The following is a 16,895-nucleotide window of genomic DNA, read 5'->3' as shown; positions in this document are numbered from 1 at the left end:
GTTGGTAGATTATTTTAGTCTAGAGATATTTTTATAGTATTTTAAAAGTATATTTGAGATGAAAAATAGCTTGAAAACCCTATCTCTTCTTCCTTTTCTTTTTCTTTTTCTTTTTCTTTTTCTTTTTCTTTTTTTTGTTATAATCACTATAATGGTAGTTGAAATTTGAGATGGCGTTGAGGAGATGATGCATCTTTTATTATATATTTTTTATTATATTATTAAATAAAAAATAATATTAAACCTATATATATAAAAAGGGTTTTCCTTGAAATAACAGGGTTGCTCGATGGCAAGAGCCGAAAGATTCCTCTCAGGTTAAATCCTTGAACCTCTTGATACTTCTACTGTCTCTCTTTTTTTAAAAAAAAAAAAAAAACCCTAAAAAGAACCCAATTAATTTTCATGAATTATTGTTTACAGAACAAAAACACCAAAGAACACCCTGAAGATCTCATTAAGCCCATCAAATCCAGGTGGACGTTAACATTCAATACTAGAGGGACCAAAAAGTAACTTCATCAAATCCCCAAAGCAAAATATGGGGAAGAAGGGTGAGATCCATTTGGAGTTTTATAAAAGGCCTGCCATTTCAATTGTTTCTTAATTTTGGTCCCTAATCTTCAATTTTCAATCATATTATTTCCTAAAAAATAAACCCTCAGCCTTTTCTGAAGATTATAATAACTAAAATAAATACAAATAAATTGTGAAGCCTAATCCTTAATAAATACAATATCAAAAAATTAAATCAAAATAAAAAAACAAATTAAAGAATCAGATAAAAAAACAAGTTATTATGTGAATCTATAATGACATGTGAGGTGATAAACAATTAAATGAATCATTTAAGTTATGTTTGATAAGTGTTCTAGAATACATAGATATAAAATAAACAAAAATATATTTGAATGGAAAGACAAAGACATTAATATAAAAATAAATCAGATTTGGATGAATTTATTATTATTCTAGAATTAAAGCAACAACAACATCTAAGTGGGGGTGAATTAGGTGTTTCACTAATAATAATAAATATTACAATTAATTCAATTAAACACAATTAATTCTTATATTTTTTTATATTGGGTGAATTAGGTGTTTTTACTCTTAAAATAGCTTGTTTATGATATATATTTAAATTATATATATATATATATATAATCTTTTAATCAGATAAGTTACATATATATTTTTAGCAAAAATTAATTGATTTATAATTGTTATTGTTTATTTGACAGCTAAAATGACCAATAGATTTAGATTAATCAAGTCAATCAATCAACCTGTTTTCATCCATGATAAACAAGCAATCAATTGATTTACTTGATATCATCAATCAATTGATTTACTTGATATCATAGACAGTCAATCAATTTAACTTAAAATTCAGTTTTAATAATTGAAAATTTGTTGAATTTTAAACCTATTAAATGCATATCAATCCTATAATATATATAATGTGAAATATGTAAATTTATTTTAATTTACACTATGAAGTGAGATATGAATATTTATATAATAATACTAAAATAAAGACTTAATTATCAAGGATTCAAGCATTTATTTCCAGAAAAGAGGAAAGACACAGGGATATGTCATTTTTGTATCAATTATCTTCGTCTTTTTTGTTCAAGGCAATAACCAAATCCTAACATATAAACAATTTAGTCAAGATTTAATTAAAAAATAATTCAGTTTTATGTTGTAAAAGCTAATCCAAGAATTAAGATCCAAAAATGCTAAATTAAAAAAAAAAGAAAAAAGGAAGGAAAAATAGTTTTTTTAATTGAATTTTCTATTTTAGATGTAGTGAATTATCTATTTTAGAAGTAGAAAATTTAATCTCAACCCACTTGGAGTAATATATAAAATTAAAAGATCATTTAGAGATTTGACAAACAAAATAAAAAAAACAAAAGGACTTCTTAAATGGTAAATTCTAAAAGAGATTATACATGTTCTTAATTGGTTTATTAATTTATCAATAAATTAAGATGTGTTTTATTCTTGGTGGAAAAAAAGAAAAGTAATTAAGATGTGTTTTCAATTCAAGTACATGATTGTAGCACGTACTATGGGTGAGGCACATGCCCTTTTACCATTGTGCTACAAATCTTACAAGATGTCGTGCCATGGATTCCCAGGTCTCCTTCAAGATCAGTCATACATGACGCATCCAAAAAAACAAAAAATCATACATGGTATAGTTTGGAGTTGTTAAGTTGTTTAGTTACATTAAAGAATTCAAGCACATTCAGCCATTGATCCCACCTCTTAAGTCTATGAACTGCCACAGTTTCTGGTATGAGCTCATGCGAGCACCTCCCATTTGTTCCTGGATAATCATACATTGCAGGCTTGTTGGAGAACCTGTTTTTGGCCTTGTTTCCCATCTTCAACCATTTCCCAACCATCTTGTCTTCTGGCCCAACTGTGTTATTCTCAGGGATTTCAGACTTGCCAATCCATTCAACAAGGTCCCAGGACAACAAAAACCCCATCCCTGACATGTAATCCGCAAAGGGATTCATGCTATTGCAAGGGATTACAAAACCATAATACAGGTCTTGCCATGGTAGTGGCTGTAGTGACAAAGACAATGGCTCAAGCCTAATGAAAACATCATCATCAGCTTTCATGACATAGTCATAATGTCTTGGTAGGATATGCGGGAGTGAAGAGAAGTATGCATAGGTCTTGCCATTGTTCATATTCTCAATGCAATCAAGAATGATGATGTCGTTGAAACGAAGGATTTCTAGAGCTATGAGTACCCTTTGTTCAGGCTTTGTGAGATTGCAAAATACAAACTTCACATCAATTTCAGCTATCGAAGATGCTTGGATTCCATAGACAAGGCGAAGGAAATGGCGGCGATCATAGTTATCCGGGCGGGTTAAGATTCCGATCAGGATGCTAAATTTGGTTTCTGTATGAGGTGTTTTGGTGAGTGTAATGGAATGGTTGTTGGATGAAGCTAGGAGAAGTGATTTCACTCTGGTGTTGAACAAGATGTAGAAAAAGAAAAGGAGGAAGAGAACAAGAGATGGCAGAGCAATGAGAATCACCCTCCTTTGCTTCATTATGGAGGCTGTTCTTGTGATAATGGCTCCAAGGCTGGGAAGATAAATAGAAGAAGAAGAGGGAAGATGAAGTAAAGATGCGGGAAATGAAATCCATGCTCTGCTCTGTCATGTTTTGGCTGACAGCCCTTTGTTTGAGGAACTTTTGGTCTTGTAGTCATGCTTTTCTTCGTTACAAGAAAGTATCAGGAGTTACCTTAACATGTGATCTAGGTCGTTATCGCATTGCCATTGTTCCGTAGATCAGAGTGAGATAGAGAGAGAACATGCTGTAACACCTTCAAGCATAGGGCTCACATTTTTGGGCAGGCAATTTTTAGATGCTTGATCAATTTGGCGTTCTACTTTTCAGAAATTAATTTTTCTGGTGGCCTCTCCAGCAAACTAGCAGAAAACGCATATATATATATATATATAAAAGATGGTGGTCGTCCAGCGGATCAACTCGGTGAATTGTTGACTCAGAGCATGATTAGGACTGAATTTAATTAAAAGAATATCATTTTATTTTTTTAAAGAATGTCATTTTATTTTTTAAAACAATATCGTTTTAAAATTAAAAAAAAAAAATAACTTGGCTAACCCGAAATTTCAATCTTAGACTAGATCAGACCTTGAGCTAGGTCTTATAATATTAATCTACAACTCTAGTTTTAGATCAAATCAGATCATGAGCAATAACTAGAAAAAATTGAATATGACTTATTGAAAGAAAAGAAAAGAAAATCCTGGTAACTCCATGTTGAGAGAGGGGAACAAAACCCATTTACATTCCTGAATTGACTACAAAATCAACCCAACCCTACCCAAATTCAAACCCTAGACAGCTATGATTTTGCACTTTCTCCTTGATATATATAGACAGAATAGCCAACCCTGGTAGTAGATTCTGTACAGAAGCCACTTGAGAGGAAAATTGGGTTCCATTTACCTGCACAAGGCAAAAGAAATCCTTGTTAGGTTTAATTCAAGATGCACAACACAACCAGTTCTTACTTTCAGCCAGGTTTCATGTCTGACATAGCACAGCATTTAACAAGCAGGAAAACCTATTGAAGGCCTTCTTGGATAGGAGCATCATAGAGTAAGCCTATGCTTTTGGACCCCCTAAAAGTTGAGAAAAAAGGCTACACCGATAAGCATTAAGTGCAACTGCTAGATTGTTGAAGTCACCTCCTGCAATTGCCATTACTGTCATAATTGTTGGTCCAGATAGCTTGGATGGGAAATGCTACATAGATAAATAACTACGACAGACAGTTGACCAACATGAATAGCCTCTCTTTGACAAAATTCTTTAGTGTTTGAACTGTAACTACCAATACTTGTAGCATGGGAGAGAAATAGACACAAGGATGGGTCCATGAATAAATCGGCCATTTCTTCCTGAATCAAATCCCTTGTATCATCAAAATATCAAATAGAACTCCGATAATTAAGTTCTAACCCAATATAAAGCAAGTCATCTCTTCCTGGGCACCTTAAAAAAAAAACTCAAGCTCCTCAAAACAGCCATGACAATACTGCTTCCCAACATCTAACTTTACTATATCAAAATCAATGTACAAGCACTTCCATGGATTTACTTATCTGCACATCTTTGTTTCCTATATCAAAGCATATCCTATATCAAAATGACAATCACAGCAGATCTGAAAAAAACTTCAATAGAAATGGTCAAGTAGATTAAGAAAGAAATAAACATGAAAGACAAAAGTTCCGTTCTGTATTGTACCTGTGAGTTAAGATCATAGACAACAACGAACACATTTAATCAATTGAACAAACAAAATTTACCACATTGACAGCCAATATATCACTTCCATCTAAAAGGAATCAACAATTTATTGAATCAACAAGTCATAGCAGAAATAATTACCTCAAGAGAAAACTCATTGCTGATTCCCAGATCCATGTGCATCAGGGTTGCTAGTATTCTGCTGCTGCTGTAGCTGGAGCAGGAGGTTGGCTGCGAACTGCAGCGTTGACTTGTATCTCTGATTCTTATCAGCCTCTGAGATACCCAGCCCAGATACAGAAAGAGCAGGTTGGAATTGCTGCACTTGACTGGGAAGCTCCCCATTCCCTCTGTCTACAGATGGTGGGATCCCAGATTGGGTCTGGGAAAAATTTGTGCCCTGAACCTGAAAAACAAGGTATCAGTATCATTAGGTTTCTGAATAACTGATAGACTGTACGGCTCCATAACATATGTTCCATGGACCACCCCATAGCCTTTCTGAGTGCTATGAGGAACTTTGAACAGATTTTGCTGGCTGACCTGTGGAGACAAAGCAAACTGTCCACTTTGAGAAGGCATGGAAAAGCTAGTCAATGGCCTGGATGGAGTTACACTCTGAAGAGATAGGCTGACAGTAGAATCTTGGATTTGACTGTTTCTAGGGACCACATTTGTTGAATGATTATATGTGCTGGGGACAGATGGGCAAGGCTGGAACTGAGACTGAACCTGCACTTGATAATTCAAGAGGTTCCCAAATTGTAAATGACTTGTATTTCCAGAAACTTGATTATCATGCTTCCATCCCTGAGAGGAAGTTCCTTTGTCAGGGATAACTGAAGAAAATGGTGGCATGACAATAGGAGAGGCCAATTCTGGTTGGTTACATTCTGAACTAGACTGCTTATTTGCAGGCAGTAAAGTTGAAAGAGTAGCAATAAGATCAGGTGTCAAAAATCCAGCAGAGGACGGTGCTGCACTGTGATTTGAGGCATATTCTTGGGGGACTGGCAGCACTGCATGGGACACTGTTGTCAACGGATAAATTGGTTTTGAAGGAAGCTTTGAATCCTCATGCAAAACCCTGTTATGATGGATTGACATCACTTGCTCCTCCTGCTGATGGAGCAAATTATAGTCAGCTTCTGGTGGCGAAATCTGATTGTTTGTGTACTGAGAAAAATGGATGGGCTGAGGCAATTGTTGCTGCATTGATGTATTGTTAGGGGCCCGATGCGGCAACTTGAGAACTACACCATACAGGCGTTCAGGTCCTGCAACTTTCAACACATTCTTTAAGAAATCTGATGGGGGCACAAGAAATAGAGTGGTCCCATCATCAAACTTTGCTACACCAGCTCGATTCTTCGAACCCAAGTAATGCAAAAATTCTGTATAGGAAGCAAAATCATCCTCACTATCTGGTAAGAAGAAAACAATGTCAAACCCAATTGCCTCAGCATAGTGTTTAGCCAGCACATCCAGCCCCGTCCTTGCCGAGCAATTTATGACAGGAGGTCTACAAAATGGGAAGATCACATGTTAGGGTGGAAAAGGATGTTACTGCTCAAGTGCATGATGGAAAAGGTGAAATGCTAATGAGAACAAAGCCATTTTTGAGTGTTATCATCCAGTGACAGCTAATTTTGAAGCCAGAGGAGAAGACTTGGAGTTAGTCAGGAAGGAATTAGGAAAGTTGTAACTCAGAGTTAGCAAACTAATATTTATGATGCAAAAAGATGTTTCAGCAAAAAACAACACCAGGAAATTTAATGATGATAGAGAAAAGGCATTATGAGCAACTTCATGCAGACATTTAAGGTAAAGAGTTTTTGTACATTTCAAGGAAATTTAGCAAGCCAACCGACCAAATCTCAGCTTCTACAACAAGCAGAAACAAATAATTCTTTAAGGGAATCTATTGGGTGAAACCATTTTACATAAAGAAGCATGTATTATAAGTAAACAAAATTAGATACAGGCTACAACATCTCAAATGCTTGCGATGTGTAGAAGGCAAAGACAAATTATTATGAGCAAAATTCATACTCACATGTCTGATTCTATCCCTTTTCCTACAGGGACACAACGGGCATGGCATACAGGCATTCCACCCTTGGCCACAATCCCACGCCATATGAAATTATCATCGAAATGACCCTTAAGCCTACCACCAACTGGACTAGGACTATTATTCCCCTGGAAACTTGGATATGCACCTCTAGGACCTAGCCCATATGCTTTGTCCAAACCCAAATCACAATCACCCATCTTTCTAGCAGGAAAAGAATCATCATCAACAGACGGTGCAGAATCAATCCTCGACCGCTTGGCGTCCCTAGGAAACTGGCTTGGATCAAGCACATCCCAACCACTAGAAACTGACCTCATGGGTGGCCTGATACCTGAAGCAGGAGAAGAGAGGATTCCAGATGCAGGATTTCGGTTGCTATGTGATGGAGCCAAATCATTACGTTCTCCACCTTTAAGTATAGGGTCAAAAACACCTTGAGGACCAAAAGGCCATACTGGCAGGTTCGGTCTATGAATGCCACTGGGTGGAAATTGACCAGGAAAATTTCTTGGCCCACCAGGTTGATCAAAAATGATGTCCATAGGCGCAAAAGGATGTTTGTTGAACATTTCCAGCCTAGGACCTTCAACTCCGGGATAAAAACCAGAGTCCTCTTTCCCAGGTGCCAATCCACTACTTGAGAACATAATTGTGATACGAGGATCACTGAAAAGCCGCCCTTGCAACCCTTCTTTGGCACGCCGGGCTTCATCAACACTTCTAAATTCCACAAATGAATAATGCCTCGAAGGAAAGCTTTTAATTTTCTCAATCTCACCAAAAAGAATCATGGCATTATGTATCATTTGTTCATCAATCCGCACAGAAGGAGGATATCCTATCCACAAAATATTGCTGGGTTGGCCATCTTTCCACTCCCCTGGAGATTTAGGTATCTACAACATAAAAAACGAAAATTCAGAATATAATCCACATGAACAGACTACAAACAAACAAAATCTGGCTCCCCTAAGCCAGTTTAAGCATTACCGACCAACTAAAAATCTATTCAAATATCACTGCATGAAGCCAAGTTTCTCCCACAAAATCACAGAATAAGTTCAGGCTTGCAACTCCAGTCTGCAGTACATGCTCCTTAAGGTTGTGAAATGAGCACAAGGGCATACAACCAGCAGACATGTAATAAATTAACATGCTAGTTAAGGAAAGGAGAAATAAGAGAGCTTTGCAATTGTATTGGAATTAGGGTTGTTCACAATTTGTCACCTGAGGTCGTCTTTCTCCATAATGTGTTGCTGAAAACTGATCCTGTCTTGAATCAAGAAAGTCGGGTAATTGTTCCTGAAGCCAGTAAAGAAAATGTCACCTCTGTTTATACAATGGACCGAAACGGAAAAACGGAAAAACGAAAAACTATACCACTCAAACATAAAGGATCCATTTGAAAAGAAACAAAAAAAAAAAAAACAATCAGGGGTGTCATAGGAGGACAACACATGGAGTACATGCCAGAATCACTTTAGTTTTCTTGTATTATGGAAGCTCTATCAGTGAAGTCCCTAGGCCAAAAATAGATATAAACACGTTCAAAAGATATCAACTTACTCTTCTTGAGGATTGTGTTCGAAGGAAATCCACACGTAACTGATCACCACCAATTTTCTTCCCATTCATGTTTTTCATGGCTTGGGAAGCATCTTCCAGTTTGAAATACTCAACATATGCAGTATTTTGATCTCTACGAAACTTGAAATCCTCAATTTTACCGAACTTGAGAAACTGTTCTTCCAGCCATTCCTCAGAAAATGATGAGCCTATTCCACCCACCCATAGATGCCTGCTAGGTTTGGCCTGAAAGAAGAAGAAGAAGCTCACCCGACATATTATGCACCAGTAAATTCTTAAACACATAAAGAAAATAAAAAATCCTTGTTAAAATCAAGGGACACGTGCTCAAACATGTTGCCTGTATTACCATTTTCGAGACCTATTACAAAAGTAACTTCATAGTTACCAACTTGTCAATTTTCCATTAGGAGAGTATTTAGAGAAACAGACAGCTTCTTGAAAACTTGCCACTGTACAATCATTTGGTGAGAAAAGATGACATTATAATTCTTTCTTCATGTTTTTCAGGTTGATAGCAACGAAACTTACTAAGGCTTTCAAAGGAGTAACTCCATTTTCTTTCCTTTTTCCTTGACATGATAAAAGAAGACAATGATCTTTAAGAGAGGAACTGCTTTAGTACATGTTTCTAGAGTATGAATCTCTTAATAATGTCTTCGGACATGCTCCAATTTGCTTTTGAAAGTTCTCTCCCACATGTGACTAAGTACAAAGATCAACGGGAAGAAGCCAAATGTTTAATTGAGCATTTTGATGGCCAAAATGGTGCAGATTCCATTATGCAGCTATTAAAGACCTACATTAGCTAATAAAATCCTAAACTATTCCTGAGGTAAAATTGTGTACTTTGTCAAATTCAAGAGATAAACCATATCCGATAAAAAAAAAAAAAAGTTTTTCATCCCTTAGGATTTATCTTCAAATTCATAAAATTAAAACTTTTGCATGTACCCCAGGTACATTCAAAATTTAAACTTTATATTTAGATTTAGAATCCAAGGGCTTTTCCTTCTCATCCAATACTCAGCAGCCTGCAATTTTGGTTATATATCCTCTATCAATGAAATGTCATGAATGATGACTAGTAGTTCCCACACGGTAGACACACGATTACGAGCTTAAGGCGAAAGGTAGCGTTACACATACCCAATGTAGAGATCGATAATACAATGCAAGGCTGTAGTCATTAGTCGGGTAAGTTAATTAAAATTAACTCCAGTTAACAAAAAAAAAAATTAATATCATAAACAATAATGCTTTAAAAAAAACAATGAAATATATAATCAAATTATAAATCAACCTAAATTTTAACCAAATTACTTCTTTATTATGAAACTTGAGTTTTTAATCAAATCACACCGGATCTTATTTTTTATGAAACCTATCCAGGCTGATCTGAGTTGAACAAAAACGTTATGCATATATTTTGGATTGGCAAATTCACGTTTGTACATCTGATAAATTTCCAGAAATTATCCCTTTTCCCTAACTTTCCTCTTCATTTTTTTTTTTTTTGCATATTCAATGATCGTGGTAAAGCTCTGTATCTAGAGATGCAAGAAACTTATCATGTTAAAGAAAAACCATTGGCCCTAATGGGATTTGACCACCAATTTGCTGTCTAACAGCAACTTCACGACATCCATTGAATGGAATGACAATTGGATTTAGCTTTGCCAGCCATTTACACCGCAGACAATTATGATTTGCAATTCATTAACGAATACAATGGCGAGGAAAAAGAGTCGGACAACAGCTATATCCTCCTCCCTCTTTTTCTTGATGATGTAGAATGGAATGTGAATTCCTTTTTCCTCTCTTCTTTCTTAATGATGCTGAATGTAATATGAATTTCATAATTATTGGAGTGGAATACGAATTTTTGTCGGGCAATAGTGGCAGTTTTTGGGTTGCAGTTTGAAAAAAATATATATAAATTATAATTTTTTTAATCAAGATTTTTTTCAAGTAATTCTATAAAAATAAGATGTAGTACGGGTTAATTATCCAATAACACTTTTAAAACTGTAATGAAGAAAAAAAAAATCAAGTACGACCCTTTGAAATTTTTTTAAAAGAATCTGTTTTTAATCTTTTTACCTCTATCAACCCTCTAATTAATCTCTCAAAAAGGAACCCAAAAAAACTGATAATAAATCATTATACTACAATAATCATATTTTTTTTTTTAAAAAAAAAACCAATTGTCAAATGAACCATAATTTCTCCTCAACCATATTTTTATGTGGATTTCGATTTGATTTTGATAAGGAAAGCCTTGCATGTTAAATCAAAACGCCCCATTTCAAACAAAATCATCAACGCTATCTCCGATCCTCTGTTAAGGGGAAAAAATTATTTTTTTGTGGTTAATAAATTCTGTTATCTCGATCACCAGACGCAAATAAATAATATTACACAACAAATCAATCATCAAATTCAAAAAAAAATCCACAAACCCAAAATCATCAAAACCCAAAAAAAAAAATTAGAATTAAAAAAGTTAATAAGATGAAAAGAACAACAAACCGGTCTAGCAAACTCGATTTTAATCTGATTTCCACGAAGAGAAGTCCCTTGTAAAGCATCTTTAGCTTGTTTAGCATCCTCAGCACGTTTAAAGTAAACAAACCCATAACTTCTTGCTGTATACGTCGTTACATTATCAATCGCACCGTATTGCGCAAACAATTTCATTAGATCTGATTCTGTTACATCTCTTGATATGTTCCCTACCCATAAATTATTCGATTCTCTCCCTTTCATTGAGTCTTTCTGGTCTGTCTCTGATTTTATAATTCCCGGTTTGTTTGATTTAATCGGAACCGGCGCCATTGGAGGGATTTTGAGAAATTAGGGCTTTGCCGGTTGAAAAAATTAATTTCGGGATTTTTTCTAGAGAGAGAACACGACAAATAGTAAATACGGGTAAGGGAGGGATCGCTGTTATTTATAGGGGAGGTAAGGTGGTGAAACGCTTTGTCGTTTCTGTTTTGTTTTAATCGCTGTGGGTGTGTACATCAGTATCAATTTATATATACCTTAATTAATTTGAATTTTAAATTTAATAATTATATAAATGTGCGTACATCGGTATCAATTTATATATATCTTAATTAATTTGATTTTTAAATTTAATAATTATATAAATTTTTAATAATTCTTAAAAAATATAAACTTATAATTATTATAAAATAAATTTAAAATTTAACCAGTTAAATTATCCTGGTTTTATTGCTCTGGGTTTTATTGTTGGGTTAAATAGTGATTTTTAAAGATTTTTCTTTTCCTTTTACTTTTCTAAAAGTTTTAATCATAATTAACGGACAGGAAAAAAACAGTTTTTGAATTCTTGAGTTGTTGAGTAAACATAAGAATCATGATTCAATATTTTTACAAAAAAAAAATTATAATATTTTGTTATTTTTTATATAAGATATTAGTTAATTTAGATAATGACATTACTAAAACTCAATGAAAATAATATATCATCTAATTTAATTTAAAACTCACCTCAGATCACGCTTTAAATTTTTGAAATTATATTATTAAGTTAAGCCATGTTTAGTAATTATAATTTTAAAAGTGAGGTGTTGTTTTTAGCTAAGTTTGCATGATGAGATACATATGTATTTATTACTGTTATATTTCATATTTTTTAAAATTATTTTTTATTTGAAAATATATTAAAAAAATTTAAAAATTATTTTTTATATTATCACATCAAAACTATTTAAAAACATTAAAAAAATATCAAATCAATTTTTATCGAGTAAAATATACTTTTTAAAATGTCCTTAAAGACAAAAACAAAAACAACTGTATTCACGTATCCTCACATACTCTTTAAAATGTACTTAAAAACAAAAATAAAAACCATTGCATTCACAGATCCTCACGTACATCTTTACTAGATGAGTATCAAACAGATTATTCACAAGTTTTTTTATTATTATTAATGATAAGATTATTTTTTTGACTTTTTTCGTATAAAATTAAGTTATTTTCTTATAGAGTATTAAGCTATTTGTATTTGGATCTGTACATTTAAGAGAAAATAATTTTTTTTAATTTTTTTTTAAAATTCATACAGAATGGTAAGATTGAAATAATATTTATGTACCAACCAAACTATATGACGAGATTATAAATGATTAGCAAACAATTTTTTACCATTTGAGTAGACACTCTAATTTAGGAATATTTTAAGAATTACTTAATATTATTCTTAAGAATTAAGACATTAAAGATTCTTTCTGTACAGGGTTACAAGGGCGTGGGACCCACATATTAAAACAACAAATTTACCTGTTTTTCTTTATATTTATATGGAAATTATTTAATTGGTACTGTAGGCCCTTTTATAAATACTTTTAACATAATTTTGGAATTTTATTATCTATGCTTTTACTTTTTTAATAATAATTTTACTTTTCCCCCCTTTTTTTTTCTCTTGGATAGACTTTTCGCATGCATAAAATTATTTATGCGTGATGAGAAGGGTGTGACATCCACGAACTTGAGGAATAATTTATTTATGCTTCCTTATACATGAAGCAATTATTAATTATTAATTATTAATTATTAAAGTCAACTTGACTTTATAACTTTAGATTATATTGGATATAAATTAAGTCAATCAATCTTGATAAACATTCTGAGTGAAAATCTAAGTTTTACTTTAAACAATTTCTAATCAATTTTAAGTTTTTTTTTTAATAAATTTTTTTAAAGTAATATCATTTTAGATTTACCAAAATCAACCCCTTATCCAACAAATTTAATAACTTTGATATATCATCCTTGTAAGTTTTAGCATTTCTACTTGCAATAAAACTAAAAAAAAGTGTGAAAAAATAGTGAGAATTTTACATCTCATTGTCAAATATGAAACGTGACCCAAATTGTTTAAATTTCTTTAATAAACTTGTTTTTAATGAGTTCCTATGAGATTGATCTGGGTAGAGCATGTTTCACTAGTCAAGATCAGAGACATCAGAGCTGTATATCCGAATGCAAATCATATCTGAACATTCTCTCTCTAGTATTCCACAGGAGTTACAGACGTGTTAACAGTAAGGATATCTACGACTATCTGTCCTTCGGAGACTAGCAAAAGGATACGGCTTGTACTGTATTAACATACCTCGTTTTTTTGTTTTTCTGGGGATGCATCTCATCTCCATAGAGCTCGTTTCGAAGCCTAAATCGACTGGCATATTGTGTATGAACAGCTTGAATTCTGTATTTGAGTTTAAGAAGATTTTGATCCACATGCTGCTTACTTTTCATCATTTACCACCTTGCCATTCTCTTTCCGCAGCACTCCCTTGTTTTGTAGAAATGATGTCATAGATGCAGGAACATAACTCGTCAGCAGTCCCTTTGTTAAGCTGAAGAGCATCGCTGTTAATCCATCGATTTCTGATTCGTATTGTTCGTAAACAAAGAAGGCGGTGAAGGCAAAGACCAGAGCTGCATTTAGTTCCAACAAGGTCAAACTTGGAAACAAACACGAGTTGATCATGATAAAATAAATAAAATTTGGGATTTTAAAATAAACTGTTCCCTACCTAAACCTATTGCCACAGCCAAGGATTCCACCAGGATCCGCTTAACGAAATAGAGAAAAAGTACCACCTGAATTGATGATAAAAATTATTTAGCAACAGAATTTCCACAAGAAAATTACATCCATTAAAAAAAAAGAAGAAGGCTACACTAATTGCGTTCTAAATAACAAAAATAAAATAGAAAACTGATAAAATCACTCAAAATGTAAAAAAATGCTATCATAATCTATACCTGGAAGAATTTGTTCCAACCCTCTCCTTGGGCCAATGATCTTATAGTGTGATGCCCTCTGTTCCATAGACATGCTATGGACATTATAGAATCTCTCACTGAATTTTCTGAAATTTCAAACGAAGACAAAGATATCTTCGGAGTGTTGAAACTGGAACTGTTGCAAAAGCATCACAAACAGACCAGATAAAACATTCAACACAATGATTTTGATAAGAACAAGTTTTAGAGCAAAAACATTTATAACACTCACATATTTTAAGTAGGGAAAAAAAAACAGGGGGGGGGGGTCAAGATGAAGAGAAATATATACATGTTAGAAATTTGAAGAAATTATATAAAGTTACAGAGCCTGGTAATATTCAATCTCAGGCCTTCATTGACGTTGTTAATACTCACATCTTTGGAGGTAGATTGGCATATCCATATAGGATGGTTGTCACTAAAAGCAGCAGGTTGGCAGTGGATGAGGCAAATGTTTTTCCAGAAAGCAAAAACCAGTAAAACAACAGGACAAGAGCAACAAAACAAGTAAATGTTTTCTTCTCATCTCTCCACAGCAAAATGTCTGAAACTGCAAAACGAGAGTTTAAGTCATTATAGTGACAAAAAAAGGCACCTTACTACAAAATATGGTTGAAATGATGTATAACTAAAAAGAAAAGGCTAATGCAGACAGAAAGTGGTTTCAGTTGAGCATAGACAAAACCAAAAAGATTAGTTGTGACTAATGCAACAATAGTCATGGCCATTCAGCTAAATACATCAACCTCATGTGACTTGGAGGCTGAAATCAGGGGTCACCTGGTGTAAAAAAGCAATGCATCAGTGTGAACAATGACACCCCCGCAAGAATCAAGACCGCAAAATCCATCAATCTAAGCCCAAATCAATAAAACCTCACTTCTGAAAGTTTCATAGGTCATGTTGGTAGAGACTTGAACCTACAGCTCTATAATGCACTACCAGTATTACTGCACAGCCCAATTTAACTTTTACATAACAAAAAAAATCCCAACCTTTACCACTGCCCAGCAGCTTCTCAGCTTTTGATTGATCTTCAAAGTTCAAGAATCTTCCAAAAGACGAATCCTTGGCCAAATGAGAGAATGATTCAATGGTCAATCTGATGCCATCCTGCTTATTAACCAGCACAAACAATAAAATGTTATGTTGTAGGTGTTCCAAGACTTTAAATTAAGCTATTGAAACATGACAACGCACTTTTCATTTCATTTGATGTCCATCATAGGAATGAGTGCCAGCTGAAAAAAGGCTGGTAATCTAAAGGTCACTTTGACTTTCAAGGAAAATGTTATCAGAATCAATCAAGCATGTTAGACTGGCAAGACCAATCAATTGTTGGATACTGACTGAGTATATTTGCAAAGGGGCCAAAACATCAATTTTCCTTGCCCCCAGGTAAATATTGTTCTTTTAACATTACAAGGAATAAAAGTTAATTAAATAAAAAAATAAGAAATATGATAAATTGGCCTACAAGATAAAAGACACTCAAATGGACAAAAGTGCTGAATGTTGAAAAATCTCAAAGCTTATAGGCTCGAGAATTATCAGGATAACAGAATGGCCACAAAGATTGGGCAAAAGAACTAAGGTTTCTAAGAAAAACATTGATGATTTGACAATTACATGCAAGAAGGACATCAGGGACCATACAGTTAACAAAACTCACTTCCAGAGAGACAACTGGTGAGTATCCAATGTACTTCTGAGCTGCAGAGCAGTTAAAAGTTCTGGTGCATGAGGCTAAATGAAAAAAACGAGCTGAGATGTCATAGTTATATTTTCTGGAGCCAAGCTTTTCACGAATCCATTCAACAACCAAGAGAACATAGCTGACTATCCTGGCAGGAACTTTTATGGAAGGTCTGTAGTCATAGTAAATACAAACTCAGATTCAGATTGCAGTATGAGAAAATCCAACACAAGCATACAAAAGAATGTAAACTAAAAAAGCATGCTCCCATCTTAGAGCTGAAATCTAAGTCTTTCAACACCAGGTTGAGGCTTAAAACTGGTTTACAATCCCTACATTCAGATTTTTTAAATTATACTGCTGAAATTCTAAAGATCCTGCAGCAGCCAACACACCACCAACCTAGCATCATTTGAAAAAGAAAAGATCAATATGCTTACTTTACCTTTGATACCCCAAGCCTTCTAATATCAATGATACAAATTCCCAAAACTTCATAGGTTCAAGGTTCGTGATGAAAAATGCCTGCATTTGATTGAAAACAAGTAATGTTTTCCTTACACATTTAATGTCACCAAACACAGAAACTAAAGTTTTCACCACACATGTCCATTAAGAATATTGGAATACCTTTCCAGCCACGGAGATCATCTGAGAATCTAGAGCTTTTGCTGCACAGATGTGGGCATGAGTAACATTCTCAGCATAGGTAAAGTCAGACATATTGTCACCACTTCCTATAATAAACTGAAATGAGAAACCACATCACTTCAAAAGAATTCAAAAACCACAGTTCATGCTCATGGAAATTTAGTGTACAATATATATCAACTAGATAGCAAACTACAGATGGGGGGGGGGGGGGGGGCTGGGCCACTG

General features: G+C 33.9%; 3 protein-coding genes across 5 annotated transcripts in view; all 3 read right to left on the bottom strand.

Moving 5' to 3' along the window:
* Positions 1-2,184: 2,184 nt before the first annotated feature.
* Positions 2,185-3,200, bottom strand: LOC105113090 (probable beta-1,3-galactosyltransferase 16). The gene has a single exon (XM_011009113.1). The coding sequence runs from the start codon at positions 3,084-3,086 to the stop codon at positions 2,196-2,198; it is 891 nt and encodes a 296-aa protein (XP_011007415.1). The 5' UTR covers positions 3,087-3,200; the 3' UTR covers positions 2,185-2,195.
* A 568-nt stretch (positions 3,201-3,768) lies between these two features.
* Positions 3,769-11,397, bottom strand: LOC105113089 (flowering time control protein FPA-like). 2 transcript variants are annotated; one of them, XM_011009111.1, is made up of 7 exons: positions 11,021-11,397; positions 8,468-8,713; positions 8,129-8,203; positions 6,881-7,797; positions 5,368-6,346; positions 4,966-5,230; positions 3,769-4,017 (listed from the first exon to the last, which is right to left on the bottom strand). In XM_011009111.1, the coding sequence occupies exons 1-6, from the start codon at positions 11,324-11,326 to the stop codon at positions 4,979-4,981; spliced, it is 2,775 nt and encodes a 924-aa protein (XP_011007413.1). In that variant the 5' UTR covers positions 11,327-11,397; the 3' UTR covers positions 3,769-4,017; positions 4,966-4,978. The 2 variants fall into 2 exon arrangements, with proteins under 2 accessions (XP_011007413.1, XP_011007414.1); XM_011009112.1 differs by lacking the exon at positions 3,769-4,017 and adding an exon at positions 4,040-4,693.
* A 2,096-nt stretch (positions 11,398-13,493) lies between these two features.
* Positions 13,494-16,895, bottom strand: part of LOC105113088 (3beta-hydroxysteroid-dehydrogenase/decarboxylase isoform 3-like) — a 5,523-nt gene continuing 2,121 nt past the window's right edge. The window contains exons 5-12 of one of the 2 annotated variants that reach the window (XM_011009110.1): positions 16,647-16,763; positions 16,462-16,541; positions 15,993-16,188; positions 15,322-15,433; positions 14,696-14,870; positions 14,297-14,453; positions 14,065-14,131; positions 13,494-13,966 (exon numbers count right to left, since the gene is read on the bottom strand). In XM_011009110.1, coding sequence (XP_011007412.1) covers positions 13,773-13,966; positions 14,065-14,131; positions 14,297-14,453; positions 14,696-14,870; positions 15,322-15,433; positions 15,993-16,188; positions 16,462-16,541; positions 16,647-16,763 — 1,098 coding nt within the window. In that variant the 3' untranslated portion in view covers positions 13,494-13,772. Of the gene's footprint in view, positions 13,967-14,064; positions 14,132-14,296; positions 14,454-14,695; positions 14,871-15,315; positions 15,434-15,992; positions 16,189-16,461; positions 16,542-16,646; positions 16,764-16,895 lie in introns of both variants that reach the window. The other variant, XM_011009109.1, reaches the window with a different exon arrangement.

Source organism: Populus euphratica, unplaced genomic scaffold (assembly GCF_000495115.2).
Source record: "Populus euphratica unplaced genomic scaffold, PopEup_1.0 scaffold387.1, whole genome shotgun sequence".
Classification (NCBI taxonomy): domain Eukaryota; kingdom Viridiplantae; phylum Streptophyta; class Magnoliopsida; order Malpighiales; family Salicaceae; genus Populus; species Populus euphratica.
Note: the sequence above shows the minus strand (reverse complement) of the source record. Positions and strands in the feature narration are given on the sequence as shown.

Excerpts from the sequence above, each read along its gene's own strand:
- LOC105113089 (XM_011009111.1), bottom strand. The coding sequence starts at position 11,326 with ATGGCGCCGGTTCCGATTAAATCAAACAAACCGGGAATTATAAAATCA. Across the intron at positions 7,798-8,128 it reads ATGGAGAAAGACGACCTCAG|ATACCTAAATCTCCAGGGGA; the intron begins GTGACAAATTGT and ends TTTATGTTGTAG. Across the intron at positions 6,347-6,880 it reads AAAGGGATAGAATCAGACAT|ACCTCCTGTCATAAATTGCT; the intron begins GTGAGTATGAAT and ends CCCATTTTGTAG.
- LOC105113090 (XM_011009113.1), bottom strand. The coding sequence starts at position 3,086 with ATGAAGCAAAGGAGGGTGATTCTCATTGCTCTGCCATCTCTTGTTCTC.